The sequence below is a fragment of the Odontomachus brunneus genome, unplaced genomic scaffold (assembly GCF_010583005.1).
Source record: "Odontomachus brunneus isolate Ranch 3 - 2012 unplaced genomic scaffold, Obru_v1 Obru_scaffold_180, whole genome shotgun sequence".
Taxonomy (NCBI): Eukaryota; Metazoa; Arthropoda; class Insecta; order Hymenoptera; family Formicidae; genus Odontomachus; species Odontomachus brunneus.
This window is the reverse complement of record NW_022639630.1, coordinates 614,474-626,277: the sequence shown is the minus strand read 5'-3', so window position 1 is coordinate 626,277 and position 11,804 is coordinate 614,474. Positions and strand designations below refer to the sequence as shown.

At 38.4% G+C, this 11,804-nt stretch overlaps 1 protein-coding gene across 3 annotated transcripts in view; it reads right to left on the bottom strand.

Annotated features, from left to right (window-relative positions):
* The window catches only part of LOC116851597 (NAD kinase 2, mitochondrial), a 37,781-nt gene that overhangs the window by 13,635 nt on the left and 12,342 nt on the right, over positions 1–11,804 (bottom strand). For 2 of the 3 annotated variants that reach the window (XM_032831174.1, XM_032831171.1), the window contains exon 2: positions 2,761–2,808. The exons of the other annotated variant lie outside the window; for it this stretch is intronic. In XM_032831174.1, the coding sequence (XP_032687065.1) occupies positions 2,761–2,808 (48 nt within the window). The remainder of the gene's footprint in view (positions 1–2,760; positions 2,809–11,804) is intronic. 3 annotated transcript variants of the gene reach the window in all.

Sequence of the window (11,804 nt, the reverse complement as noted above, 5' to 3'; positions counted from 1 at the left end):
AAACACTGATGCAGCTCGAGTGGGAAGTTCTCCCGCACCCAGCGTATTCACCAGACTTAGCTCCTTCGGACTATTACTTGTTCCGGTCGATGCAGCACGGCTTGGTGGATACACACTTCAGAAATTACGAGGATGTGCGAAAATGGATTGACGAATGGATTGCATCAAAAGACCAATCGTTCTATCGTCGCGGAATCTACGCGTTGCCCGAAAGATAGGAAAAATGTATAGCTAGCAAGGGAAAATACTTCGATTAATGTATTTTTTGCTTTTGATGTCGAAATAAATGAGTTTTTTAAACAAAAAAACCGCAGGAACTAAGTTTACCACCTAATACTTAGCAAACATAATAACATATTTAACCCATTAATGTCTGAGCCGAAATTACAATCTGTGTCTTCGTAACTATGCAAAACAGAGAACATGGCATCAAAACATGCTCAAATATAGAAAACAATTAATTTTCCTCATTTGTTTAATCAATAATTACTTAAACAAATTATTAACAATTTTATTTCTTTTATAAAACTAGCGGGAATTGATTCTATGGGAAAAATTACTAAAGAAATAGTTATACTTTTGCTAAATCATATGTCAATTTGTAAAAGTTGTAAAATTCTTATAAGTAATTACTCGGATAGTTTTTTTTTTAAATAAACTAATATACAATTTGACAAAAGTAATGAATGTTTCTTTAGTAATTACAATAGATATTCAGAATAGGACCTTTTTCGAATTTTGATACTTTTACTATTATATTTAGAACTATCGAGAATTGTTGTTAAAACTGCGAAAAATGGTCAGCGCAACACTTTTTCCGAGAGTGTCGTGCAAACTTCGAAGATTAAAAAATTATTTAAAAATAGGTAGCCACCAGAACTCTCCTTAAATTTGATCGTAGGGACTAGAACTCTGCTAGAACTATCGAGAACTATTATTAAAACTGCGAAAAATGGTCAACACGACACTTTTTCCGAGAGTGACGTGCTAACTTCGAAAATTAAAAAATTATTTAAAAATAGGTAGACGCAGGAACTCTTCTTAAATTTGATCGTAGGTGCTGGAACTATATTAGAACTATCGAGAACTGTTAATAGAGCAGTCAGATATAGTCTGCATGATATTTTCTCTCGAAAGTGTTGTGCTGAGTGTAATATTCGAAGTTTATGAAAAAGTCGTAATTGTTAAAATTTTTTTCTAATTAGGCATTTTGATAGAACTCGATCAGAACTGACGAGAACTCTTGCTAAAAGTAGTGTTATTTATTTATTTCTTGTACTTTAGAGGGGAAGTGTCGTGCTAGATTCGCGAAGTTAGCACGATAATTTTCCATTTGCTGTTTTTCGGTATTAAAAATGCGGAACTTTTTTTGTTTTCTATCTAGAACTCTAGAACTATGAAAAGTGCTAATAGAACTATCATTGTTTTTTTCTAAATTTGTAAAATGTGTCAACTTTACAGACGCTCATGGCTGCTATTCTATAGGGTGCTTCAGAAATAGTTGGCCAAATCTTGCGAGAACATAGAACGGATTGAAATGAGCAAGAAAGTCCCATACCGTTTTGCGATATTTACAATAAATCTCAAGATGTTAATTAAAAAAGATTGATGACTAATCACGCGCGACATAGTAGATAAACTGCAGTGGCGCCGTCTGTCGTTGTATATTTATACATTAAGTCAAACTGAACAAAAAAAGTCCTCTACCATTTTGCAAATGACCATATAAATTTTTAGATATTAATTAAAGAAAATTTGTACATTATGGTACACAATCATGTAACAATTTTCTTTAATTAATATCTAAAAATCTATGTAGTCATTTACAAAAGAGGACGTTTTTGTTCAGTTTGACATAATGTATAAATATACAACGGCAATCGGCGCCACTGCAGCTCATCTACCATGTCGCGCGTGATCTTTCACCAATCTTTTTTAATTAATATCTTGAGATTTATTGCAAGTATCGCAAAACGGTATGGGACTTTTTTGTTCATTTCAATCCGTTCTACGTTCTCGTATAGCTTGGTTAACTATTTCTGAAACACCCTGTATACGTGCTTGCAGACAGTTATCGAATTGCTAGACGTCATTGCGCAGCTTTGCCATAGTATAAAAGAAGCTATGGATAAATGTTCAGAAGTGCTACTTCATCAAAAACCGCTTTTTTTTGTAATACTTGACAAAATTAGCTTCAAAAAGACATGTGTAGCAGTTTTTATGAGGGGGCTTGTGATTTTTATACGAAAAAATTGGAACATGTTAGTTATGCATCGACTACTGTTTTTCGTTTAAAGTGCAATGTACATTTATTCTATTTGACTGGTTTGCCAATTTCCATGCAAATAAAATAGAAGTTTAAATTTTATCCTAACCCAAATCTTTTAATCTAACCCAAATCAGCTAATCACAAATCGTTGTGACTAGACGTGAGTAACCGGGACGTGAGCAAACAGGACGCTTCAAAAAAACAACTAAAACAGGTAACAACTTTATTAAGAATTTATAAAAGAAACAAAAACATAACTTTTTCTATATCATATCTTTAATCATCATTTGTATTAGATATAAGGTCGGGATGGAACGTTGATAAAAATGAAAAAAATTCATGGACACGTTCACAATAGTCAGAAAAAGTACGTCGGAACATAAACTCAGCTATATATCCGGCCATATGTTCCTCTTTTCGACCATACTTTGGTAATAGATCGCGCATATCACGCCAAGATCGCTCGATATTTTGTGTATAAGCGTCAGTACCTGGATCTATGAAATTTTGACTATGATTTATTCTCAAATGACGATAACCTGCAATGAAATAAAAAGAAAGCGTAATTTAGGAAAGTTAACATCATTCGGATTATTTCGATTTTAATACATAGTATACAGATAATATCATTAATTATATGCATATTAAATTGCAAAACCGTATAAATACGGATTGTTCTACTTAAATTACTTAGATTATTGTAAGTTTTCCAATAATCGTTTATAATAATCGATCCTGGTTTTATACGATACATTATTTTTACACGTTGTATTATTTCTTCAAGTGTATTAATATCTCGACGTTGTACGAATTCAACGAAGAATTTTCTACTATTCCGTTCAAAACCACTAAAACACCATGTACCGTCAATTATTCGGGCTTGATTATATTTTTGTTTGCCAAATTTTGCTTCATTTATTTATATGATAATATTTGATCCACCTATTATCGTTGATGTATTTTTTTCTGACCAATAGATCAATGCCTCTTTTATAAAATTTGTCCAATCCACAATCGTTGATCGTCCTAATTCCGAATTCGTTCTCCAGAAACACTTCATGTGGTGGAGATAGCAGTAAATACTGTACAAATTGACAACATGTCAGTCAGAGACAAATGTGCATTACTAAACCACGTTCCCTTACGCCACGAGTGGAAGAAGTTACAACGTGAATAAATGTATGTTTTTCGACGTTTTTCTTTGTTTCGTCTCTGGCATCTCCATATTAAATTTTCATTAAATGTTGCACTTTCATTGCAAGTACACAACATCAACAAATAGGTATAGCACTATAGCATTGTAAAAAAATCAATAGCTGTTATATGAGAAGATATCTAATGCTTGTCGCAGAGTAATGCAACACTTCGTGCAATTATCACTCACTTCCATCGTCAAAAGTCAACTAAGTGAGGAATAAACACAACGTTGCTGATATGTAGAATCGTTAATGTTTATAAACATAAAAGATATACTTGCAAACTTGTAATTTTCACACAATAGATCTTTTAGATTTTAAATATTATAGGATCTATTGAGCAGAGGGAGAAATAAATGGGAAAATACAACTCTCAGGTACTAGAGACTAATCAGCTCATTCTTTGTGACCAGAATATATATTTCGTATATCGGGATACAACGTCAAATTTTCGTGGAGACCGATTAGAGAGACCCGAGCAAGAGAGAAGAAGAGAAAGCCCTCTCACTGTACCTCTCCGAGCCTTTTATTGTTAATCCTGTCACTTTTGGATTTTCTGTGGCCGCTCCTTATTGGTTCGATTTAAACGTCGGATCATAACATCTCTACATATCTCACACGGTATGTTTATTCGCGAGCACGCACAACTCGCGTGACTCATCGCTCCCGACTTTTTTTGAACGCGACAATACAATACACTTTTGCGACAGGTAAATAAGTAAATACAAATATATAACGTCAAGACTCGCTGCTGCCAAATTAACTCATCTTGGATCCTACAATATGTTTTGGAACATTTTGCGTGTGATTCGCAAGCATTACCTTCCGTCAGGAGTCTGTTTGCTAATTTTTTCAGTATCTATTTTAGTATATTGTAGACTTATTAAATTGAGCGAACTTACCAATGAAGTTCGATTCTAATTATGTCCGTTGTATCGTCCGGATGGAAACTATGTAATGGTGCTCCTGCACGCTCTTTGACAATAGAATTCAAAGATACCGCCAAAATGAAAAAGCGCGCCGCCGCTCATCCAGCAGCACCCGCAGTCGCGAGCGCTATGCGAGCGCCGCGCGCATACTGTTTCCTCATAAGTCTCAAATCGCTCAAATCAATTCCAGGCAAATCGCTATCCTCGGGATGGGAAAATAAGTGACGGGTGGGAGTCCATCCGGACGAGACAACGGGCATAATTAGAATCGAACTTCACTGGTAAGTTCATTCAATTTAACAATTATGCTCATGTTGTCTCGTCCAGATGGAAACTATATAGCTGTTTAAATCCCATCGATTTGCCGCCGGGAAGAACATCTAGAATATGTATTGGATTGTCGGAAAAGTAATGACGAATTTTTTCTATGTTTCTCAAAGGTCATTTATTTATATAAAAAACAAAGATCAATCAATGATATATTACCCTTTTTGTTCGATAACCTTTTGCCATCTTTCAGTGAGCTTCATAATTCCTCGTTGATAGAAGGATCTGTCTTTATCGGCGAAAAATTGAACAAGGTACTGATTTACAGCCTTATCTGAATTAAATGTTATAGCATGCAAGAAGTTTTGAAGAGAGCGAAACAAGTGGAAGTCTGACGGGTGTATATCAGTTGGACACGGGGCAATTGGACACAGTCCAATCACAAGTCGCTGTTCCAAGGAACCCTACAAATGTCTCTAATCACACGGTGCTGTGATTGGCTGTGTCCAAATGCACCGTGTCCAAGTGCACCGCTCCCAAGTCTGACAGCGCAAGGTCAGGCGAGTATGGTGGGTGTGGCAACACATCCCATCCAAGCTCCAATAATTTTTGACGGGTGATCAAACTTGTGTGTGGTCTCGCGTTGTCGTGATGGAACACAACTCCTTTACAATTAACGAGCTCTGGACGTTTCTGGATGATGGATTCGTTCAAATTGTCCAATTGCCGACAGTACACATTCGAATTGTTTGGTTTCTTGGTAGAAGCTCAAAAAATACGACATCTTTAAAATCTCATCACACTGAGAGCATAACCTTCTTCTGATAAATGTTTGCTTTCGATGTCGTTTGAAGCAAATCATCACGTCGGGACCAAGACCGTTTACGCACCACATTGTTTTGTTGTAAACAATCCATTCCTCATCATCAGTTATTAGTCGCATCAAAAAAGGATCGTTTTCCTCACGTTTAATGAGCATATCGCAGATGTTTATACGCGCCGTCAAATGAACTTCTTTGAGTTCATGAGAAACCCAAATATCGAGCTTGCTTACGTATCCTAACTTATTCAGGTGGTCGTGAACGCTTAAATGATGGATGTTCAATGTTTCTGCAATCTCTTGTGTCGTGGGTTTGACTCGATCAATGCCTTTATTTTGTCGTCATCAACCTCTATAGGCCTCCCGTACCGAGGAGCGCCTTTGAGATCAAAATCATCAACACGGAATTTCGTGAACCGTCATTGGCATTGACGTTCTTGTACAGCATTGTCACCGTAAACTTTACGCAACTTTTCACAAGCTTGACGCGTGTTTTTCCCTTTACGGAAGTAAAACAGTAATATGGCGAAAATGCACAGTTTGGTTTTCCATCTTCAACTTGTTATAAAATCTCCAAAACTCAACCAAATCGCTCAATTTTTTTGTTGGAATGAAGCTAGAAATATCAGCTGTCAAATGACATAGCAATAACATAGATGCGAATGACTCTAGTACTTCCAAAAATGAATTAGCGCCATCTGTTGAAAAAATGCGTCATGACTTTTCCGACAATCCAATATCTTAATAGTCAAGTAAAAATAAATGTCTGAAAGAATAGAGAAGTCTATAAAAAAACGATATAATAAACAAGGTTATACTAAGGTAAAATATGATAAAATTAAATTATAGCCCAGGAGCCTGGCTTATACTGGCCAAGGAAGACTTAAACTTAAACGTAAAGAAAAACTATGTAGACGTAAAAGTCTATAACATAAAATAAAAATCTGAGGTGAAAAGAGACCTTTATAAAAAGTGAACTGCAGAATAAAAAATAAGATATATACTATTTCTCCAATATTCGCTGTTAAGCCAATTTATGATTGCAAAATCGCACTGCTGAAGTCCTCTGAATTAAGTATCTATAGAACTTGGCAAAGACTCAAGATATGCCGGTCCAGCCTGCCGCATATTTAATCATGTCGAGCGAAACACCTTTTAACACAGCACGTGACGTTGAAGTGTGTCGGATACTGTGCACTGAAAATATGGAAGTGTCAATTCCAAAATCGTCTAAACCTCTATGAATCCAGCGACTAATCGTTTGCGTAGAAACTTCCCTGTGTGGTTAGGAAAGCGAGATAAATAAAAAATCGCATGTGGAAGAACGCAATTTTTCGGTCCTATTTAAATAATACTCCAAGAGGTGAACAATTCAGAGATTCTCATAATCTTTAAAACGGAAGAAAAGCAAGTAGGGTTGAGACCGACTCGGCGCTAATGTTTTGATTCAGTTAGGTACCCGAATAAAAATTTTTCATTCAATGAAATTTGCGAAGTTCTTAGCAGAGCGAGAGTTTGAGCACGGTGACCAGAACCGAGAGCGAGGAGAAGTACTAATTTCTTAGTGATAATATTCAAGGAGACTCCCTCATATGGATAAATAGAAGACAGTTTAGATATTACGGGAGACGGATCCAAAACAAAATCATATCGCAGTCGAGACGGCTTTAATACTGATACTCCTTTACAGAAATGTCTAATAAATTATAGGATGATTTCTAACTTCATTCTGGGAAATCAAAGAATTACCGATACCCTGGTGTTTAAACTTGAATATGAAGAGGTGTTAGGTAACTCCTGAGCTAAAATCTCTAATACTTCAGCGATGGGTAGAAAATATGGAGATATCCGCTGACGCTGACAGAAATTCCACCAGAAGCGAAGCGATTGGGAATATTGTTTAATCGTCGAATCCAAAAAAGAGGTTAGTAAAGCTGGTAGCGCTGTTAACAGCACTAAGCAAGCTTTAAACGCTTCCCTGTAAACTAAGTCTCTTCCAAGAGAGAGTAAAAGTATCTACAGCAATTGACCCTGTTCGGAAACCAAGATATATATCCATCGCACTTATTCGCAAATAAGTCTACATCAAAAGAAGACTGACTACATCCAAAGAATCCTGTCACCCGGCGAAAAGCTGTCTCCGGTAAAGACCACTTAATGTCGGTATCCGCGATTCAAGATTCAGCATCTGTAATAAAATTTTCTATAGACGATATGTAGGAGGCAAATATGAAGATATTTTGATCTTCATATCCACACCAAATTTGTCTAGAAACTTCGGAGAGATGAGGGAATTGAATAGACTCGAATTTGTTAATATAAGCTAGAGCTTCGTATTGTCAACGCGAAGTAAAATCTCACAGTCGAAAAGATCCGCTGCAAAACAGCGTAGACCGTTAAAGACCGCTTTTAGTTTTAATAAATTTATGTGAAGAGTCTTCTTGCTCTCAGACCACCAGCCATGAATACGTAAATCGCCACAAGAAGCTCCTCATCCGCTCAAAAAGACGTCTGTAAAGATTTCACAAGTAAATCTGCTTGAACGAATCCTGTTCGTTTGACTGGAACTAGAAAAAATGTTGATCCACCATGTAAAATCTTCTTGAAGATATGGAGGAATCTCCATCAATGCTGAATAGTTCTCGTTATTTTTAACAAGGGCTAGAAATTTTTCCCTTTTAAATTTCTTAGTATAAAGGAATCCATATTGGATTGCTGGACAAACCGAAATAAGTGAGCCAATAAACCTAGTAAACTCTCTTATGAAACATCATATTATGCGTGCTAAACTCCTTGTTAATTGCAGCAATCTTTCCTGACGTAGAAATGGAACTGTGATCGATTGATCGTTAGAATCAAACAAAAAGCTTAGATATTTATATCTAGTCGAGGATTCCAGAAGAAACTTCGTATAATTTATCACAAAACCTAACGACTGTAGAAGGTTAGCCAGAGTAGTGACGTTAGCCTGACCTTCCTCAATGGATGAACCGAAATATCTTTGTAAATATGTACGGGGCTGTAGAAAGGCCAAAAGATAATGATGTAAATTCATAAATACTCTTACGCCATTGGAAACGAAAAAATTTTCTGTTTTTCGAAATGGGGAGTAATAGGAAGGCATCCTCTAAATCGAGAGTTGCCATCTGTGTTCCTCGTAACATAAGTCATACAACGGTTTGCCAGTCCTCTAACTTAAAGTGCTGTGGTTCGATGTGTGTATTAACTTTCGAAGAATCAGGATAAAACGGTGACCCCTCAATGCTTTTTCTACGAAGAAAAATTGATCCTCATTGAATTACACAGGCACGATGGCTCTACTAGATAATAGACACTCTACTTCACAGGCTATTGCGATTGCAGGAGAAAATTTTGATTTAGCAAGAGTGATTCTCGATGGAGATATTAGGTGTACAACTTTGCTTCCGCCGTTTTTTTTACGAAATTCGAGGCTTTATTGTAAAAAACTGGTTATACATTTATGATTCAAAGTATTGTCCATCGCTGGCCACTACTTTCTCCCATCTTTCGGGCAGCGTACGAATCCCGCGTCGAAAAAACTGGTCATCTTTTGAGGCGATCCACGAATCGATCCAATTTTTTAGTTCTTCATAAGACCGGAAATGCTGGTCAGCCAGGCCGTGTGCCATTGATCGAAACAAGTGATAGTCAGAGGGAGCAACGTCTGGAGAATACGGCGGGTGGGGTAGGACTTCCCATTTCAACGTTTCCAAGTATGTCTTGACCACTTTCGCAACATGGGATCGAGCATTGTCATGCTGCAAAATTACTTTATCGTGTCTCTCGTTGTATTGCAGCCGTTTTTCTTTCAATGCTCGGCTCAAACGCATCAATTGCGTTCAATACCGATCGCCTGATTGTTTCAGTCGGTTTTAACAGCTCATAATACACTACGCCGAGCTGGTCCCACCAAATACAGAACATGACCTTGGAGCCGTGAATATTCGGTTTGGCCGTCGACGTGGAAGCATGGCCGGGAACTCCCCGTGATTTTCTGCGCTTGAGGTTATCATAATGAACCCATTTTTCGTCTCCAGTCACAATGTGATGCAGAAATCCCTTCCGTCTTTGCCTTTCAAGCAGCTGTTCACAAGCAAACAAACGCCGTTCAACATCTCTCGGCTTTAATTCGTATGGCACCCAATTTCCTTGCTTCTGAATTATTCCCATGGCTTTGAGGCGTTTTGAAATGGCTTGTTGAGTCACTCCCAACCGTGCCAATTCTTCTTGATTTTGACATGAGTCTTGATCAAGTAATGCCTCCAATTCTGCATCTTCGAAAACCTTCTCTCTTCCACCGCTATGCCGGTCTTCGACGTCAAAATCACCGTTCTTAAAGCGTTGAAACCACTCACGACACATTCTTTCACTAATAGCGGCCTCACCATAAGTATTTGAGAGCATTCGATGAGCCTCAGCCGCAGATTTCTTCATATTGAAGTAGAAAATTAAAACCTCCCGCAAATGACGAGAATTTGACTCGTAAACTGACATTTTCAATCGAGAATAACTTTATGATGCAGACACAAATCGACTAATGTTTCTATGGGGTTATGTTGACAAGTTTATTGTATGACGTCTATGATTTATTTCGACCACCACTTACCGCTAAAGCCATCTATAGAAAAACGGCGGAAGCAAAGTTGTACACCTAATAAATTAGTAAAGGGAATACTGTAACCCTTTATCGTATTCAAAATAACAGAATTGATGGTGATGTCCAACCAAGATTCGTAAAATTTACCCAGACGACCGGCAAAACTCACATCATTTAACTTTGGGCTCGAGACCTGGTTCGAAATCGGCGGTGTCAGCTCTGATGATAAGCAACTCCTGTTTGGCGAACCGACGATGGACGAACAGGAGCCTTCCGGTTTCCCGAATATAGGGATTTAAAACGTCTATAGAAGGAAGAGGGCATATTAGGTGGCGGTGGGACGCCGTGCGTTCGAGATCTGCGTATCTTTTTCGTTCCAGAGAGAGAAAAATATCGAGAGCGCGGTTTTGCTAGGCCGGGACTCGAACCCGGGTCTTTCGCTTGCCGGACGACTGTTCTAAACCAGTGAGCTGCGATAGCTGACGCTCGACGCTCACGATATTCTTCCCTCCCTAGATAACGCTCAAAGATGTCGTTCGGAAGCGACATCTCTGGCGCGATCCCGAGCGCACAGCGACTACAGAGAGAAACAATATTATTGTACCAAATGGTACAACTGTCAGCCTCTCAAAATCAAAAGTTGCTATCCTTTAAGACCTGATGTCCATGTCCGTCTCCATCGTTGTCCCTCCTCATCCGGTGCAAATAATACAAATAAGCCCCGAGGTCGACATCAATTTTTTGGCAGCCCCCGGGTGTTTGGATGCTAAAACGTCTGTGGTTGGCTACAATTCTGCACTGCCCAGCGAACCGGTTGTGGAGTCTTCTTATCCACTTGAGAAACCGATTTAAATACTTCACATCTTGTCCTCTCACAAGCCTGGGTTGCTTCGAGAGATTCAACAAAATGTTTACCGAACAGGAATTCACCAATGGGAGCTGTCTCTGCAACATTCTTACCAAGAATATTTAAAGATGACTTGGTGAAAGCTCTCCCGGATAAAAAAAGAATAGTGGTGGTCGGCTAACAAATGGATGCCTTCTGAGAAATATGTCAGTGCCAGTTTTACATCGTCATTGAAATCCTGCAAGATCTCTGGTCTTAACAGGAGAGACATGCCCGAACCTAAGGTATTAAGACAGGCGTCCACCTGCGCCTGAGAAGACGACTGCTATTCGTCATGTTTAATCATTGCAGGGGTCAACGCAGCGATGAGTCAGCAAAAAAAACATTAAGCTGGCGTGGTTATATAAGAAAATAGATATAAAATAAGAAGAACACATCGGTTATGTCCTCTCTTTGCCAGGTAAAACTGGATCGACGAAAGGACATACCTAGTACGACACCCGGTCAGCTTGTGTGATGTGTGTTCTTCGTTATATTGCTCTGGTACATGACGCAGTTGAGCAAGGTGTCGGTGAACATGGGTGGGATAATCTTCGAAGACAATTTAACCTAACCTGTCTCAGAGATTCTAGGTTATGTTCTTCCTCAGACTGGGTCAGAAACTCACGAAAATCGTTGAAAATCCCGAAAAAATCTTTCTCTGGATCGAAAACGCAGTACCGAAGATTCCCTCGATGACACTTTACATCCGGCGAACGAGTATCTCTGGATCTTCCTCTGCGTCCTTTCATCTTTCGCGAACGATCGCGCAATCTCTCTCTCTCTCTCTCTCTCTCTCTCTCTCTCTCTCTCTCTCTC